Here is a 20311-nt window from a genome sequence, read left to right as displayed (position 1 = left end):
CAAATCATTTCTCAAGTTGCTCAGTCACCTGATTGTCGCACATTACCTTCAGCCACTTCTCTCAAACTTTCATTAATATTTTGTTCACTATCATTCACTCCTTCCACTAAATTTCTATAACACTTTCATTATCATGCCTTACACCACTGACATTAGTTACTCCATTCATCTGTTATCTGTATGACTGGTACGCTAGCCACTTGGACCGTCAGCTTGGCTGGTCAAGTGGCTATCGTATCCACTCTCCAGCCAAAAGGCTGCAGGTTTGAATCCCACCGTGGGCATGGATGTTTGAGATTGTCTGTGGAAAAATTAGTGGTGGTTGTCAGTGGTAGATGGCACTGGTGTAGTTGAGATCAGTTGGTGGATTGAGTGGTGGAGACAGAGCTGTAGAGCAGATACCCTCCCTTGATGAGTCTTTGGACTCTCTAGAGGTGTCTAATAATAATAATATTTATGTATTCACAAATCTCTTTTCTTTGATTTCAAATCATTTTCCATGCTCATTTCTGTATTCTGTAAAAATGCTATTCCAGTTCTCCAAAACCATTCAAATGCCGTCCATGAGGAATATACAAGTCCTCTCGTTCAAATTCACTTCATACATCTATTTCAGTAATCTTCCCAACATTCTTACTTTGTTGTTTAATTTCTTTCTTTTTTTTATTTTTTTTATTTTCCTTCCTTCCTAAAGTTCACATCCAATGAAATTAATGGTTTCCTTATTCACAAGTTTTCATTATGTTTATTGCTCCTTTGTACACCATCCACCTCAGAGGTTTAGTGCCTAGCAGATTTTATTAACCAGATCCTGTGATAACTGTTTCTTACAAGGATTTATTTCAACTAGAAATTGTTTCCTTAAGTAGTTATGACTAAACAAATAACATAACATTAAACAGTAATAAGTTTAATAAGTAAATATTTTATCCTAAGTATCATAGGACATCGTCAGTACAATTAATTCAAACAATACTAGGAATAACATACAGTTAAAGCACATGATTACAATGGAATCCCAATATGCATGCAGTAGTGCGTTATAGAATTAAATTAAAATAAGATAAATAAGATAAGATATTGTATAAAATAATTGTATAAAATTCTTTTATACAATTTTGTATGACAATTTCCCATACTTTAGGAATAGCAAGAACGTCATTATGGTTCAGATTTGGTCTATGATGTAGGGCTTCAGCACTTTCTTTATATTAATGTTCATTTTATATAAAGATCTATGTAGAAGTTTGGTCTTTTTCCAATGTATCTTATGGTTTGAGTTTTCAACTCCAAATCTACAATCGCCATGTTGTGCAAGGCCAGATTTCTGCGGTTTGATAAGATGGATATGGTCTTGATGTTCCAAAATGCATTTATTAACAGAGCTACCTGTCTATCCATAGTAAGACAATTTACAGGAACATGGAACCTCGTACACACCAGGTAGCATCACAGGTGAGAGTTTGTCTTTAGGAGAAGGCAACAAGTTATAGATCTGGTTGATTGCTTTGTAGGTAGCAGAAATCTGGCCTGGCACAACACAGAGTTGAAAACCCAAACCATAAGATCCATTGAAAAAAGATCAAACTTCTACATAGATCTTTATATTAATCATCATCATCAAATTACTGCCATGTACCCTCAAGAGGTGTACAGGATATGATAGTACTACATGAAAAAAATTACATCATTATTAATTTCCAATCTACAATTTTCCCCCACATCAGTCTGTTACTTGTCAAGACTCCAACATTATCAGATCTTATATTTCTATCGTCTAAGGCACTTTGTACCGTATCAATCCACCTATATCTTGGTCTTCCTCTGGGTCGTTTTGCTGCCAACCTGGCAGAGAACACTTGTTTTGCTAATCTTTCCTCGCCCATTCTGTTTAAATGACCATACCACCTGAGATTAGCTTTGCTAACGCATTCCTGGATACTGACAATGTCAAGTTCTTTCCTAATATCTTCGTTTTTAATATGATATTGCCATTGATGCCATCTGTTCACGCCTATAATCTTTCTCAGGACTCTCATATCTGTGGTCTCTAGTCTTTGGTCAAGTGTTTTACTTCTGACCCAGCTCTCAGATCCATAAGTTAAAACTGGTTTGAACACTGTCTTGTATACAGCTAATTTAGTGTTCCGACTAATTTCTCTCTTATTCCATATGAATTTATTCAATTGACTTCCCACCATACCAGCTTTGCTGATTCTGTTGTCTATTTCTATATTTAATTTACCATCTTCAGAGAAAATCGTGCCTAAATAGCTGAAATGTTTTACTTGTTCCATAGGTTCTCCATTCACAACACAGTTGACATTTTCAATGATTCTGCCTATTTTCATTGTCTTTGTCTTTTTATTGCTGACCTTCATACCATATCTATTACAACAGCTATTCAATTTAGTCAGAGAATCTTACAGACTTGTAGCGGATTTATTTAGAAGTATAACATCATCTGCATAAAGCAAAGAGCTGACATTAACATCTCCAATTTTTGATATCATGTTTAATACCACTTTCCTTCATAATGTGATCCATATAGATAATGAATAACAGAGGGGATAATGTACATCCTTGTCTCACACCAGATTTAACATTAAACCATCTTCCTGTACTTTCTTCAATTCTAACTGATGACTTACAACTCAAATAAAGACTAAGTATTGCTTGATATAATGCCCCATTGACACCATATAACTGCAGCATATTGAATAGCTTCTCTCTTGGCATCTTGTCATATGCCTTTTACAAATCGACAAAACTTAAATACAGATCTTTGTTATATTCCCATGCTTTCTCGACTATTTGTCGTAAAGTGAAGATCTGATCCTGACAGCCTCTATTTGGCCTGAATCCAGCTTGTTCTTCACCAAGCTTTTCTTCCACAATTCTTCTCAACCGTTTTTCTAGTATACTTGCATAGATCTTGCCAGGAACAATCAGTAGGGAAATACCTCTGTAATTCTCACATTCAGTTTTATTTCCCTTTTTATATATGGTTACTATGAGAGCTCTACTCCAATCATCAGAAATTTGTCCCTCTGTCCAGGCTTTCTGAACTATGCAGTGCAGTCACTGTAATACTCTTATACCACCATACTTCAGCATTTCTGGTCGAATATCATCTACTCCTGCTGCCTTTCCACATTTCAAGCCTTTGATGGCTTTTTCTACTTCAAGTATGGATATGTATTCCTGACTGTATGCCTGGTCAGTGTTTTTAACCACTATGCTGTCATCACTGCTTGTTTCATTTAGCAGTTTTTCAAAGTAATTACTCCATACTTCAAGGATATCTTTTTCTACCATTTTCATGTCATCTTTATCATCTCTAACTCCTTTTACAGCACTCTTTCCTCCCTAAGCTTCTTCAACAACCACCAGAATATCTTACCACCTTCTTGATATTTATTTTCTATATTCTTGACAAAGTCCTTCCATGACTTTTGTTTAGCTAGTTTTACACAGTGCTTAGCATTCTTGCATTTGTCTCTATATTTTCTAAGAGCACTAGCTGACTTATTTGACAGGAACTTTTGATATGCTTTCTTCTTTTCCTTCATTGCCTCTTTAACTTCCTGTGTCCACCAGGGAGTTCTGATTTTTTTATCCTTACAGACAACCCCACCACATGCCTCTCTGGCAGAATCAATCAATGTTTTTTTCACAGTTTACCACTGAATCTCCAAGGTTTGATTCCTGTTCTCAAACTCTTTCATTTTTTCTTGAATAATGTTTGTGTATTTTAGTCTACAGTTCACATCTGAAAGCTGCTCAACTTTTATTCGCTTTAAAACTTTCTTACATGTTATTCTTTTCAATATGAAATTCAATTTTATCCTGCTCAAGACTAAATAGTGGTCACTTCCAATTTCAAATCCTCTGTACACTCTAGTGTCCTGCACCAGGGAGAAAATATCACTATCAACAATAACATAGTCAATGAGACTTTTCTTATTCCTAGCCTCTTCTCTCCTTGTAAATTTGTGCACATTTTTATGTTGGAACATGGTGTTAGTAATAACCAGTCCATGTCCTGAGCAGAAATCCAACAGATATTTGCATTTATTATTAGCTTTGCTCTTTTCTCCAAATTTTCCCAAAATATTTTTGTGTGTCTCACAATCATTTCCTACTCTGCTATTTAGATCCCCAACAAGGACCAACTTTTCATTTTTCATTGTGTCAGTTGCTTTTTCTAAAGCCTCAAAAAATTCCCCAACAAGGACCAACTTTTCATTTTTCATTGTGTCAGTTGCTTTTTCTAAAGCCTCAAAAAATTCCTCCACTTCTACCATAGTAGAACCTTCTGTGACCATAGGCACAAATAAGTCTCATTGTCCAGTTCCCCATTCTCATATTTGCCCACATTACTCTACTTGAGACTGACTGCCATTCAAGAAGATTAGCCTTGTATTTTGTGTTGAATACTATGGCTACTCCTTCATTTGCTCGATTGTCATTGCCTGAATATAACATTTTGTATTTATTGCTCAGAAAGATCTCACCAGTTTTGGTCTTTTTTGTTTCAGTCACCCCTATTATGTCAATCTGGTACTTATCTAATTCCTCAGCTAGCTCCATTTGTTTGCCATTCAGGCTTCTTACTTTGGTAGTACCGATCTTCAACTCTGGTGATGTTGAGTTGGGGCTTGTTTTCAGATTTGTTCCAGTAGCTGACTTTTCGCTGTTTGCCCTGGTTCCCTGGCAAAAACAACGGGGGCCTTGTTTAACCAGGCGACGACTCAGCCGGCATGAAATTTTGTCATGTTGTACCATCATTTTTTTATTTCCGTTTAACCAATAAGAATACAATTTGGTCAGCAAAATCCCAAATTGCCAGCCCATCCTCGTTCGTTCAGTATCCATATAGATACCCAACAGGGTGCACCACGAGAAGGTGAGGATTGGACATTAGGTCAGAAGCCCTGGTCGGTTTTCCGCATTCCTTTAAAGGCTATGTGGAGGTCTCCTCTCAGTTATACAGCTTTGACCCTTAAACACCCCCTTTATATTAATATGAACGTTTATATAAAGAAAGTGCTGAAGCCCTACATCACAGATCCAACTTAAACCTAATGACGTTCTTACTATCCCTAATGTATGGGAAATTGTCATATAAAAATTATTTTACACAATTTTGTATATGTTATCTTATTTTAATGTAATCTATTTTTTCTCCAGATATATTTTTTATTTTAATTTAATTCTATAACATACTACTGCATGCATATTGGGATTCCATTGTAATCATGTGCCTAACTGTATGTTATTCCTAGTATTGTTTGAATTAACTGTACCGAAGATGTCCTATGATACTTAGGATGAAATATTTACTTATTACTGTTTGCTATTTGTTTATTATTACTGAAATATCTACTTAAAACTTATTACTGTGGTTGTGTGTGTTTGTTTAGTCATGAATACTCCACAGATTTCATTGTATAATAAAGTCTTAAGTAGTTATGATCTTAGCATAACATATATATATATATATATATATATAAACATATATAAACATCAGGTATGTATAAATTCAGATATATAAAGACTGCCAATTCCTTATGTTATAGATATTTTAGGCTGATGCAGGTAATTCTAAAATACAACGGTGGTCTGACAACTTCTCGTCCTAACAATGAAAAAACGAATTTATAATTTCAAATTATTTTTTTATTTCTCAACATAATCTCCTTTAAGATTAATACATTTATTCCAAAAATGCTCCAGTGCCATTATCCCATCCCTGTAGCGGTTCTCAATAAGATCTGTAAAATACCCCTCTACAGCTGCATTGATTCGAAGAAAAAACGCTGAACAGCTAAGAAGAGTTTGAGTTTTGGAAAGAGATAGAAGTCAGAGAGAGCCAAATCTGGGGAATAGGATGGATATTCCAACAATTCATAGTGCAGATCCCTTAATTTTCTCATTGCCCAGACACCTTTGGGGGCCAGGTGCATTGTCCTGATGCAAGATGATTTTTTTTCTTCTGCAAACCGGATCTTTTCTCACGAATTTTTTTGTCTAGTCTGGTTAAAAGATCGGAATAATATTCCCCAGTTATTTTATCTTTTTCAAGATAATTAATACACAAAATGCCTTTAGCATCCCAAAACATCGATGCCATGACCTTTCCTGCTGATGGAACTGACTTTGACTTATTTGATGCTGAACAACCAGCTTCTGTCCACTGTTTTGACTGCTGTTTGGATTCTGGTGTGTAATGGTGAATTGCAGTCTCATCCATAGTAATAAATCGATGCACAAAAATCAGTTTTATTCTCGTTAAAATGCTGCAAGCACTGTTCAGAGATTTTCATGTGATTGCATTTTTGATCTGCTGTGAGCAAGTACAGCACCCATCTTGCACAAAGCTTTTTCATTGGCATTTCTTCATGCAAAATATAACCTGCACGTTCTTTTGAAATGCCTGTAGTCTCAGCAATTTCAAACACTGACTCGCCAGTCATCCAATACCATATCGTGCACTTCATTAATGATTTCTGGAGTTGTTACAGTTTTTGGACGTCCTTCACGTGGATCATCTTCAAGGCTGGTATGGCCACGTTTAAACTCAGTAGCTCATTTCTTAATTATCGAAACCGAAGGAGAAGAGTGCCCATAAACTTTTATGAATTTCGTATGAATTTCTTTTGGCATTAAACCTTCTTTTACAAAGAATTTTATAACAGCACAATACTCAATTTTATCAATTTCAAGGAATACAGACAACACTTTTGCTTCAGATAGCTGTATAAACTACTTGACAGAATGACTTGCAATTTCACATGGATGCTTATGACAGATGTACCAACTTAGAAAAAAACTCTTGCCAATAGTGTTCCAATCTATGGTCGATAACTTTTCAGACCACCCTCCTACATGTGTAATAAGTATTTTAAGATTACTGAATATTTCAGGATATGTTGCTCACATTATAAAATATCCTATTTACTACATTTGTTCATTCCTATTAATAAAACTGAACACCTATTATCATAAAAATAAAAACACAATTTTCACTACCTAGACAAGCTGGAAAGTTAGTATCAAGTACTAAATAAAAGAATTGCATATCAGACTGGTCAATCTCCAAAGATCTGATTTTATACAGCACAGATTGGACTTTCTAGATAAATGCTGACTTGTACACAGATGTGCCTTCAAATATAAATATTTAATCATCGAACTTTCATTCAGAAACTATTCCAATATGAGCTATACAGTAGACTCTCGACTATCCGGCCTAATGTGGCGGAAGTGCAGGCCGGATAACACAAAAACCGGATAGGCTGGAGTTCTAGGCCTACCTTATCACACAAATGTGAAAAGGTAAGCCTAAGATGAAAGAGTCAAAACTCACAGTTTTTAGATTTTGAAAAAGTCCTTGATAGATTACTGGTTCACCCTTTCAGCCCTCTTCCATGACGCAACGTCCCTCCACTTACACAAGCAGATGATATCAGCTGGCGGCGCTTCCTCCTGCTCACTAATGTACTGCTGCACTGCCTCAATCGTCTTGAAATCTTCTGAATGTGGGATGAGATTTTTCCTGTCATCCAAGGATGTCTCCTCCTCTTCTTCTTCCCCGTGTCACCATTTCCACAATATCGTCGTCAGTTATTTCATCAACTTCATAGTTTGACATCCATTTTGTAATGTCCTCTGCATTGACATCGTCACAGCTCGGTACATTTTCGAGCAACGAAACACAAGTTTATCGTTTTCATCTTCCACTTCAGTCTCACACACAGGTTCAAGGTTGAAATGTCCACCTTCATGGTCCAAAAGAATTTTCCAAGACTTATTATTATTATTATTATTATTGTTCCGGGAAACTACAAGGAGTCGACAGACTCATCGAGGGAGGCCCTAACATCATGTCAAGAACAACTATTCAACATTCACACAGTATCTATCATACCTTGCCTTGAACTCATTCATGGTCGTAGCATCCACAACAGATTCTGGAAGCTTATTCCACTCATTTACCACTCTCCAAGTAAAGAACCTAGCTCTAACACCCTTGTCAACCACGCTCTTGCCCAGCTTCCATGCATGGCCCCTAGTCCTCCCACCACCAGTCATATTTTCAAAAATATCTTCTGGATCAATCTTATAAAAACCCTTCAGTAATTTGAATGTCTCAATCATATCACCCCTCCTTTGCCTATCGTCCAATTTCTGCAACCCACAAATCTTCAACCTATTCTCATAAGGTTCATTCCACAGACCTGCTATCATCTTGGTCACTCGTCTCTGGACCCTCTCCAATTCCTCCCAATCACGAAGAAACCCTGGTGCCCATAGCTGGGCACAGAAGTCCAGACGGGGTCTTATCAAGGCTCGATACAGAGGAACAACAACTTATTAGTCTCTGCATGTTAAAGTATTTTTCAGAAGCCAAGTGATTTGGTGAGCTGTTTTAGTTACTTTTGCAATGTGCCCCCTAAACTTCAACTCCCTATCCACCAACACTCCCAAATCCCTGGCCTCATCAATCTCCTGGAGTATGGTTCCACCAATGCGATATACTGCTGCTATTCTTTTCACCCCAAAATGCATAACCTTACACTTTGCCACATTAAATTGACATCCATTTTTCCTAGCCCAGTCCTCCAAACTATGCAAATCATCCTGTAACATTTTGACATCCTGTTGCACTCACAATTGCTCTACCCAACTTTGCATCATCAGCAAACAAGTGAACACTTCCTCTCAGATCCTTTCCAATATCTTTGATGAACAAATTGAAAAGCAGTGGTCCAAGAACAGAGCCCTGTGGCACTCCACTAGTCACAAGACGTCTTTTAGACTCCACTCCTGAATAAACCACTCTTTGATATCTCTCCTTCAACCACCCTCCTATCCATCTCACCAATCCTATATCTATACCAATCTGCTCCAGTTTACTGATTAGGGTTCCATGTGGTATCCTATCAAAGGCCTTGGCAAGGTCCAGTAGTATCACTGTAAACCCATTACCCCTATCCAGTTCAGCCGTCACTGCGTTATAAAACGTGAGCAAGTTACTGAGGCATGATTTACCCTTCACAAAACCATGTTGTCCCCCATACAATATCCCATTTTCATCTATCCAATCCTGTATTCTTTTCTTGACTAATTTCTCTAAGACTTTGACAATGATTCCTGATATGCTAATCGGTCGGTAATTTACAACAGCAGTCTTGGAACCACCTTTATGCAGTGGAACTATTTTCCCCTCTTTCCACCCCCTCAGGACTAAACCAGACCCGAGACTCAAATTAAACAAAATGGTCAAGGGTACTGACAATTCTTTAGCTGCTTCTCGTACAACACGAGCTGGTATACCATCCAATCCCACAGATGTATTGACATTGAGGTTATGCAATAGACTACTCACCTCCACTTCATTAGCCACAATTCCCGTATAATCTACTGGTTTATTCGTTTCTGCAATGTCACCACCTGGATGATATACTTTTGCAAAGTGCTCACTCAGTAACTCAACTATCTCAACTGATTCAGTTACCTCCCTACCATCGGCATTCTTTAAAATCAATCTGCCATGTACATTTTTCCTTTTACTTGCTACATATCTAAAAAACTGTTTAGGATTCTCTTTAGCCTGCATGGCCAATGTTCTTTCATAATCGTTTTTTGCTTTTCTTACCACATTCGTCACCCTTCTGGCCTGCGCTTTATACCGTTCATGTGCCTGCCGGTCACCCTTCTCCTTAAATTCCCTCCATAGTTGTTTCTTTTTTTGCAGTTCAAGCTTAATGGTGTTATTCATCCATTTAACCCCTACTTGATTTATTATTCGGACTCTAGGTATACAGTCAGCCATTGCTTCATGCAAGCACTTCTTAACTACCTCCCATGCACTATCAACTTCTAGTCCTTGCAGTTGTACATGCCATGGCACTGAACCAATCAAACTCCTAAGCTTGTCATACTTTCCAGCCCGATAATTCCACATGTACCCTGTCTTAATTGAAAATTCTACACCATTAGCCACCTCCCAAGTTAAGACCCTATGATCACTCTCACCGATTGGTGAGAATGTGGTCATATTTGTTATAGCCAAATCCTCAGATGTAATTACTAGGTCAAGCACTCTCTGACCCCTAGTATTTTCCATTACATGCTGTCGCAGATAGTTATCCCTTAATAACCGCATAAAATCCAGTTCCTTCCTCCCGTGTGTCCTCTCCTCACTCCAATCAATGCGACCATAGTTGAAATCTCCCATAATAATCACCCTCCTTCCACCCATTTCTTCTATTTGCTTGTGCATACTGTCACCACCATCTTTTCCATCACCTGGTCTATAGCAGCACCCAATTGTATATTTAGTTCTGCTAGCCACAATCTCACACCAAATGGCCTCAAATGTGCTCTTTTCTCTATCCTGCAATTCAACTTCTATTTTCCTTGGCTGGAGCTCATCAGCTATCATCAACAATACTCCTCCCCCCATTTTATTCTCTCTGTCATTCCTGAACACACTATACCCATCACATTCAATCCCACTAGTTATATCATCTACAGTCAGCCATGTTTCACTAATACCTATAACCTGTGGTCTGGAAGTGCCAACCATGGCCAAAAACTCTTCCTTCTTGTTCCTAATACTCCTAGTATTAGTGTACATGAATTTAAGACCCCCATTAGCCTCAACCCTACCTTGATGCCTTACTTTAACTATCCCACTCAGATTTGTTGTCCTTATTTGCTCTGGCATATTATATTCATTCTTACATTCAACTGCCTCCATAAGAACTGTATATCTACCCCCCCCCCTTAACAAATCTAGTTTCCCTGAATTTGCACATCCACTACATTCAGCAACACTTTCTCAAGTCTTCTTACACCGTAACCATTCAAATGCAAGCCATCCATCTTATATAGATCCTTTCGCCCATCAAACTCACTCCACACATCCACAAATTCCACATCACTCGTCATACATAACCCACGCATAAAGTCATTCGCAATTATGGCCCTCCTTTTAAACATTTCACTGTCATACCGTGGCAAAAGACTAATCATTCTAACTCTCTCACTCTTTTCTTTTGCTACCTCAAACAATTCATTCAGGTCTTCTATCATTTCCATTTTATCTCCTTTCAAATCATTCGTACCTGCCACAACAATCATTTCTTTCACCCTTTCCTTTTGCTATCTAATAGACTCAGTTACGTCCTTTATGGTCGCACCAGGTTGGTACGATTTTGTCAAATCCTCTACTAACACACCTCGTACTAACGAGTCTCCATACAGCACTCTATCCTTCATTTTGTTCATGTTCACATTCATATGTCTATTTTTCCTGTCATACCTTTTATTATTGGTTGGTTCATTCAGTCTACTTTTGTTCATGCACTCTAGCTGCTGTTTTGCTCTTTCTATCGCACTATTCAACAACGCGATCTCACTCAATGCATCTATCTCATCTTTTTTATTCTCTGAGAAACCATTTATACTATCATTCACACTTTCTACATTCACACTCTCACAATTTTCATGTACAACCTTGGCGTTTCTTGTCATATCCCTATTTCCTTCATTCTGAAGGTTGACAAAAATATCACACTCACGATCCGAAATACACTTCAATTCCTCATTCTCCCTACATTTTCTACACACATTCAATCCTTTATTATCATCTAACCACACTCCGACCGCACTCCGCAAAGCGTACATTTCACAGTACACTGACTCATTTCTTTTATGCTACCGTTCTTTGATAACGATGGCGAACCATCATTATTGGCCGCCATTTTCCTTCGCACAGGTGCCATACTTATTTGCAACGTGTTTTGTCAAATTATACGTTATAACACACCAAAAACAGACGCACTGAAATACGCAAGGCAAACAACACAAAACTACACAATATTAAGTAATTTGTATCGATAACTGAAAATGATACTTATCTTATCTGGAGCTTGCACGAACACTACACATTACGAATTCATCTAGACTTTACAAGTGATATGGTTCGAATCTCTTCCCATGCTTCGGCCAACCACCTTATGACATCTAGCAAGTCAATCTTTTTCAGAGTGGTTATGCAGTCTTCATTATTATCAATTGCTGATATCAACGAACTGAGAAGACGCCGACAATACTTTTTCTTCAGCATTTCAAAGACGCCCTGGTCCATCAGCTGACAAACAGCAGTCACATTGGGTGGTAAAAATAAAGCTTTGATGTCTCCATCTGTGAGTTCGTCATTGGCAGGATGCGAAGGTGCGTTGTCAAAAAGTAGCATAGCTTTTCTCGGCAAATTGTTGTCTTTCAAATGGTTTTCTACAGTCGGTAAGAATTCATTTTGGAACCAGGTTTTAAAGATTTCTGAATTCATTCATGCTTTCTTTTGATGTGCGTAATATAGAGGTAACGATTCCTGATTTTTCAGTTTTTTAAAAGTTCTAGGTTTTTTCTTTGATTTTTCTATTAACGTAAGCCTAAGCTTGTGGTTGCCGGTTGCATTACTGCAAGCCAAGACACGTTCCTTGATTTTCTTGTATCTGGTGCAGCGGCTTCTTTTTTTGATGCAAGTGTTTTTGTAGGGAGCATCTTATAATTTAAACCAGTCTCATCGCAGTTGTACAACTGCTCCCCAGAAATTCCCTCCTTTTCAATAAGCTTAAAAAGATAGTATTTATTTGAACAAAGGTACAGCCTCTTTATCAGCAGATAAAACCTCCCACTTATGGTAATCTGGCGAATACTGAATCATTTTTTCCACCGATCTAACCATCCATCACTGGCATTAAATTCTGAATCTTCTTCTTCTACATGTATTTGTCGCTTAAATTGCAATGCTTTTCCCTGCAATATCGGCCCAGTAACAGGCAAGCCTTTTCCTCTTAAGTTTCATGCCAAAAAATAAAGCTTCCTCAACTTCTTTATGCTTACCTTTCAGCATCATTTTTCTTACTTTCATTCCACTTCCACTAGCTTGGGCAGCACACCACTTTTCAATTTCTGCTCGATTTTTCTTCCAGTCTCAACTGTACTTTTCCCGACTCCAACCTCCAAAGCAATAGTTTTTGCCGTTACCACAGAGTCTAGTCGCTTTACAGCGCGTAGTTTCTCCTTCATAGTCACTACAACCTTTTTTCGTTTATCACCCATTTCGTAATCTTTAATAAAATAAAAAAAAAAAAAAAAAAAGAGCACACCAAACAACAATTTACTAACATAACCAGAAACGGTGGCAAACGTATTCCGCACTTGTGGACATCCGATACACAACTGACAAAGCAGGGAAATCCATACTTTGCATGTCTCTCCTACGTGCCGTGTGCATAACTTGTGTTATGCACACGCCACATAGGAGGATTGTAGCAGACGCCTGCTTGCAACGCCTTGGCAAAGTAAATTACAGTACGTATTCCTCATTTTATCACAGAGAATTACTGTATTATTATAATTCTCCGTGATAAAATCCTGGCTCCAGATAGTATGGAGGCCGGAATAGTCATGAGGCTACTGTATATATAAAATCATATATATCATGTGTGTGTTTCATTTACAGGGCTTGCTTAAGGGACAAATCTAGATAACTGGAGGAGATCTCCACAAAGTCTGTAAGGAATGTGGAGAAATGACCAGGACTTTAGATCTCTGATCCTCATCTTCTTGTAGTGTCCCAGTAATGACTGAACAAGAAAGAGCTGTGGATTTATGAGGGGGGGTGGGGGTGGGGGATCTGGAAAGTTCTGACAAACACCTAGAACAAAAATGATATTAAAGCAACTGGTATAACCACAAGAAAGAACACACACAAATATATATATATATATATATATATATATATATATATATTTTTTTTTTTATTCTATTAAAACTAAATGCAATAATCAAAGCACTTCAGAATCAGGGAGTTCCTGTTGAATATATATGGAACTCCTCCAGGAAATATACCACACTGCAACAGAAACAATCCAACTTCACGAGTGGCAATAAAATACCAATTGAAAAAGGAGTCCGACAAGAAGACTCTTTATCACCCAAAATCTTTACAGCAGTCCTTCAAGAAATATTTAATGAATATAAACAGGACAAAGCTTGGTCTAAAAATTAATAACGAAACTTAACATATCTAAAATATGCAGATGATATAATTTTCGCAAACACTCCAGAAGACCTTAATATAATGATAGAAGACCTATATCATGCAAGCAAAAAGTCTGTCTAAAAATAAACAGAGAAAACACTAAAATCATGTTTAGTCATTTTGTAACACCAAAAAACATAATAATAGAAAACAATTTCTTGGAAAGAGTCTCTTCATATACATACTTAAGTCATCTCATTGATCTAAACTGCAGACTCCAAAAGGAAATAAATAGGAGAGTTAAACTTGCCTGGAGTGCATTCAGAAAATTGAAAAGCATTTTTCAAAATAATGATGTCCCACTCTGTTTAAAAAGGAAGAAAGACATTTAACCAGTGTATACTTCCAGTCATCACATATGGTTGTAAAACTTGGTTTCTAACAAAATCACTGGTAAATAAACTAGCAACAACTCAAAGAAAAATGGAGAGGCTGATGCTAGGCATCATATTAAAAGAGAAGAAGCAAAACACCTGGATAAGAAGTCAGACTCATATCATTGACATCGTTCTTCACCATAAGCGACTAAAATGGAAATGGGCCAGACATCTATCCAGAAGAGAAGATGACTGATGGACCACTATATAGTATGCCTAAAGATTCGAGACCTTTCGACACTTCTGCGCATGTCAACAGAAGGAGAATCCATTCCGATAATAGGGTAATCAATCCGTATTGTGGGACGAGTTGTTTATTATTACCCGTCGGAAAATTAACTTCTCTTTTATGATCATTGTAGTTAACTATGTCGCTTGTATAACTGTTGGAAAATTTTACCTATAAAGCACGTGATTTCGCGTGTTGGCGACCAATTCGTACATCCTTCATTTCTTTCTCCCCTTCAGCATGAATCGACTATTCTTGGCAAGTCTCCAAGCGAAGATCTCTAAAGCTTGGGCATACTATACTAACATACTGAATTCCAAAAGAAGGGAAATGAGGCTGAGGACATCCTAAAAGAAGATGGAGTAATGAATTGTCAAATTTTGTTGGGGAAAATTGATCAACCATTGCCAAGAACAGAGAAAGGTGGAACGAATTGGAGGAGGCCTTCATCTAGCAATGGACAGAAAATGGCTGAAAAGAAGATGATGAAGATATATATATATATATATAAAGAAGATATAAAATTAATTTTTATTCTAGGTGTTCATCGGAACTTTCCAGACCCCCCCCCCCTCTTATATGACTTTGCTATCAAACTATCTTCTGTGTCCACTAAAATCACAACAAACATGATAGTACAACATGATGAAATGTCATGCTGGCTGTGATCACCTGTTAAACAAGGCTCCCTGCTGTGCTCATCGGAGAACTTGGATTAATAGTGGAAACAACTCATGATCAGCAGAAATGAAGACAGGCACCATCAGTATGATCAAGTATCACTGGAAGAGAAATGAGACTCGCAGAAAAATGAGAGAAGAATCATGAATATAATTGGCAATGCTGAAACTAAGAAGACTAAAACACGTATAATTTTAATGAAGATAGCAAATTGAATTTGGAAACATTACAGAATAAAGAAAACTAATATGGTGGAAATCCAGTTGAATAACTTTCTATGACATAAGAGAGAAAGTAGTCAAAATGCCATACTAGATGTACAAGAGACAGCATTCAAATCAATTTTTAACTTATGGATCTGAGAGTGGATTAGAAATAAAAACAGTTGATCACAGGCTGAAGACTACAGATAAATAAGAAAAATTAGAGGAGGGAGGGGGGGGGGGGAGAGCGAGAGAGCACATGGTATCAACAGCAAAATCATATTAAAAGTGAAGATACTAGGAAGGAAACCATCATTGTTGGCATTCAAGAACATGTGAATGAACTAATGTATGGTAGTATGATCACTTAAACAGCATGGGAAAGGAAAGATTAGTAAAATAGTTATCTGCTACAAGGATGGTAAGGAAAATCCTTGAGTATGATCTACATCTAGGTGGATCAATCCAGTTTAAGATTCCTTCAGAAGATTGAAATGTTCTATCCAATTTAGATCTTTGTTAGGTTTCAAATGATCATATTTGAGGCCTAACAAAAAAACATAACATTAATTTGTAGGAGGAGGGGGAGGGGAATAGAAAGCATATAATGATGTATAGTATCTTGATCCCCTGCCTCTCCCAGTGAGGATAATATCTACCAGGAATTTGTTGAAAGTACTTTTATTTCTTTACAGTGTTAAGTTTCCTAATGATATATATGTTTAATGTCCCCAGAACATATTTAATGCTAGCACCTTCATCATGATCACTTCTTGCATGAAATTTTATCCAGTTACTTTTGAGTGTTTATTATAGCAGAATTTTTGTGTTATTAATTTCTATTCTCATATCGTCGTGTTATTTCCTATTTTGGTAGAATTAGAGATGTCTCTGTTTTTCATAACATCAAATTTGTCTGAATGTTGAGTATCGCTTCACCACCTTCACTGTACCATTTTCCTATATTCTAAATCATTTTTTGATAATCAAATTATTGGAATCTGGTCATGTTTTTAGATAAAATTTTAGTCAAAAAAAGTAGTTAATTTTTTTTAAGTACATAAAAAGTAAATCATAAAGTAGTATTTACCTAGATATCTGAATATTTTCTGTGTTTCCATAATCTACATAAAGTACCTCTACCATTATGTCTTTTGTATTTGGCTCTTCTAATTTCACAATTAATAACTCGTTTTTTTTAGGGGTCTCCTCTTCATCATGAACATCTGTCTGTGCATCATCGGAATTAATTTTAGTGTCTTCATTTGGAATGATTCTTTGGACTCTAGCACGATACCATTTATTGTCAACAGTATACTGCAACATATAGAGACTTCCTAAGTGAAAATAACATACCAGATTTATTCTAGATATTACAGACAAAAATTCAAAATACTAACTGGACTGTTTTAACAATTGATTTTTAAACTCTTAAAATATATTTCAATTGTTAACTTCCTGAATATTGAACCTGATATGAATAAGATAAGGAAGACATTGAGTTCACAAGACAACCTTCCTGTTTTGCAAGAGAAAGAGAGAAGTTACCTCTGTCTCAGATTATGAAAGTTCTAATAAAGTTTCATCAATGAGAGACAAGAATTCTTACTTCATTGTCAGATGAAATCAGGTGTCAGAAATGTTGTATGAAAAATTAGGCACATCATATCAACCATAGAAACCTCGATCTTAGACATGACAATTTTGTAAAATTACTGCAAAGCCATGTGGCATATTTTTCAGTACTTCTCTCAGAGTTTGTTAGCATCTAGTGCCTTCTGAAAGGGTACTGTTAGCATTTTAAAAATTGTAGTCATGAATTTTAAATGTTTAAAATCACAATCAATTTTCTGCTTTTCTCTTTATTCTTCTCACTGGTTACACTACATTACACTTTTCATTTGCACGTTGGTGACTATAATTATTCCACAGAGAGTGCTAACCAAAAACAGCATGATTAATATTTAACAACATAAGTATATATAAAAACATGTATTTGAAATGAAAATAAAGGGGAATAAAAACATATGACCAACAACTTTTTGGTATGGATATTAACTTCCTTCCCTTTAATGTTTTGCATATACACCAACTTGTCACTTCAGGGTATGTATGATGAATGATTAGAGAATTTTTAAATTTTTAAAAACTTCAAGAAACCAAAGTGTAGTATCTTGAGGTATCAATCTATGTAAAATTACTTCTAGAATGCAACTTTCCTGCCACACACAATGAGCTCCAGTAGTATACTATGATGTGCAAGATATACAAATTCTATTATTACTACATAAGTGCACTCACTGTACTGCTACTGTAAGGTGCCTTTGTGCAAAAATTTTTCTACACCTCCCTGAAATGAGCAGAAATGAAATTTCTTGGAAAAACAGCTGGATATACTAAGTGGGACCATAAAAAAAGTGAAGAAATTTTACAATTCCTGAATATAAAACCAATTAACCATTAAATAAGAAAATATAAACAAAAATGGGTAGAACAACCGAATTAACTGGACAATAGCAAACTGCCAAAAATACTATACAGATATAAAATAAATGGAAAAAGAAGAATTGGAGATCAAGAAAGTGACTGCATGAGGCCAGAACAGATTACTTGGCCTAAAATCCATGATAGCAGGAAGAAGAATTTTATGCCCCCCTCCTCCCGGAGACTTTGTGGGGCACACAAAGCAAATCAATTACACAGATTCAAAATAATCTCTAATTCAGTCTCTGGGTCACGGCGTGTTGAATTCTGGGGTGTTGATTGTTTAAGTGTGTTAAGAAGTTGTGAAGTATATCTAAGCCATGTGGCCAAATAGCGAATGCATCAACCAAACAGTGTTTTTGTGGGACAGAGTTTAAAGCTTTTTTTCTTTACAGTGTTTAAGGCTTTTTCTCCAACCCTGGAGAAACCGCTGTCCCCTCTATCTGTTTGTAGAATTTTCCTTGCCAAAAATCCAGAAAATATTAAAACCAGTTAACCACAGCCCCCCCCACTCCTTCATAACAGAGATTACACTAAATCGATCACTATTCCTTATATCTGGGGCATGTCTGAAAAGCTAACAAAAATCATAAAAGAATATGACCTGACTATCTGTTACAAACCATATAAGAAATTAGCATCCCTTATCCCCTTCACCAAAGACCAGCCACTTCTCCTAGACCTACCTGGAGTATACCAGGTCCCTTGCAGTTGTAAACTGTCCTACTATGGCCAAACAGGCAGGACAGCTAATATCAGGATATCCAAGCACAAAGACTACCAATACAGCCACTCAGGACTTGCAGACCATGTACTAGATATGCTGGAAGAAAGCATTCACTACACCACAGCAAATATAAATATGACAGATTATTCCTGGAATCAGTCTCAGCTCTAAAAACTTCCCAAACCTCAACAAATCTGGGTGCGTGAGACTGCCTCAAATTTGGGAAGCTTGTATCCCAAGAACTTCAACCCAACAGCCAAGACAACCCAATCTAGCCCAGTAGGAGGCAACTTTAGGACTCTAGGACCAACACCAGTTGCCTTCTTCAGCCTCATTTGTTCGTTGTTGGTGCCTACGTGCACACATCATAGTTTTATGTTCTGTTCCCAGAAGATGGCAATGTAACATTGCCAAAATATTGGAAGGTATTGATTAAAGTTTTTTAATTAATATTTTAGTATATGTCGTCAGTTCAGAAAAATCATGCGAATTTAAAGTCATGAGTAACCAACGTATAAATTTATCTACAAGAATCACATTTCCATTTGTCTGCACAGAAAACTGGCTGTCTACAGCATGGTTCATCCTCCAGGGACTTCCTCCCCTCTTTAAACATTGAAAACCAGTGGAATACCTGTGCACGGCTCGGAGAGTCATCGCAGTAAACTCTTTTTAGGTCTTGGTACACTTCTACAGAAGTGTACCAAGAAGTGTAACTTCTGTACACTTCTACAGAAGTACACTTTTGTGTACTTCTGTAGTAATTTTTCTTAATTTACAGTAAAATTACAGCTCTTTGCTCCATGGCACAACTTCTGACATGCTGCATTCACACTCTTACTTCAACGGTTGCCACCCGAAAACTGCTGTGTCACCTGACTCGAAAGTTACACCTGTGATTACAACACACTGTAGCAGTCATAACTATAAACACGCTACTTTTATTCAAAGGGATGTCCTGTAAAAAATTAATCTAATTACTTAATGGGCACATGTAAAAGCAATTGGAAAAGTCATTTTCTCACTTTTCACCAGAATTACATAAAGTATAAATATGGCAATCAGAAATAAAATAAATTTTGAACATTTAGAAAACTAGCGAAAATTTGCATCCTTTCCCTGATATAAGGAATTTAATGATGGTGATAAAAATTTTTCCAATTGCTATTGAATAGATATTGTGAGGATTTCCACCATCAGAACATTCCTGTTTTATAATATAAACTTACGTTTGCCACTCAGTCTTGGTTAAAAAATATCAATGCTCAATCTTTGTTTCTCATTTATTTCAACAACAGGAGAAGGGGGAGACTGATAGGTGATTTATTAATAAAATTTACTTTTCTGTAGATAGTTTTTGGTACTGAGACCACATATTAATATAAAGAGTTTATTAAAAATAAACAATTAAAAAACCCGACAAGTTTCATGAATCTTAACACTACATCTCAGGGGTAATGGTATATAAGTTTTACATAACAAAAG

At 36.7% G+C, this 20311-nt stretch overlaps 1 protein-coding gene across 2 annotated transcripts in view; it reads right to left on the bottom strand.

The window, feature by feature from the left end:
* Positions 1-20311, bottom strand: part of qin (tudor domain-containing protein qin) — a 544378-nt gene that overhangs the window by 293735 nt on the left and 230332 nt on the right. For both annotated transcript variants that reach the window (XM_090401282.1, XM_090401283.1), the window contains one exon: positions 16706-16952. In XM_090401282.1, the coding sequence (XP_090257408.1) occupies positions 16706-16952 (247 nt within the window). The remainder of the gene's footprint in view (positions 1-16705; positions 16953-20311) is intronic.

The sequence above is a fragment of the Typopeltis vanoorti genome, chromosome 12 (genome assembly GCF_054136105.1).
Source record: "Typopeltis vanoorti isolate ZY-2024b chromosome 12, IOZ_Tvanoo_1.0, whole genome shotgun sequence".
NCBI lineage: Eukaryota > Metazoa > Arthropoda > Arachnida > Uropygi > Thelyphonidae > Typopeltis > Typopeltis vanoorti.
This window is presented reverse-complemented; position numbering and strand designations above follow the sequence as displayed.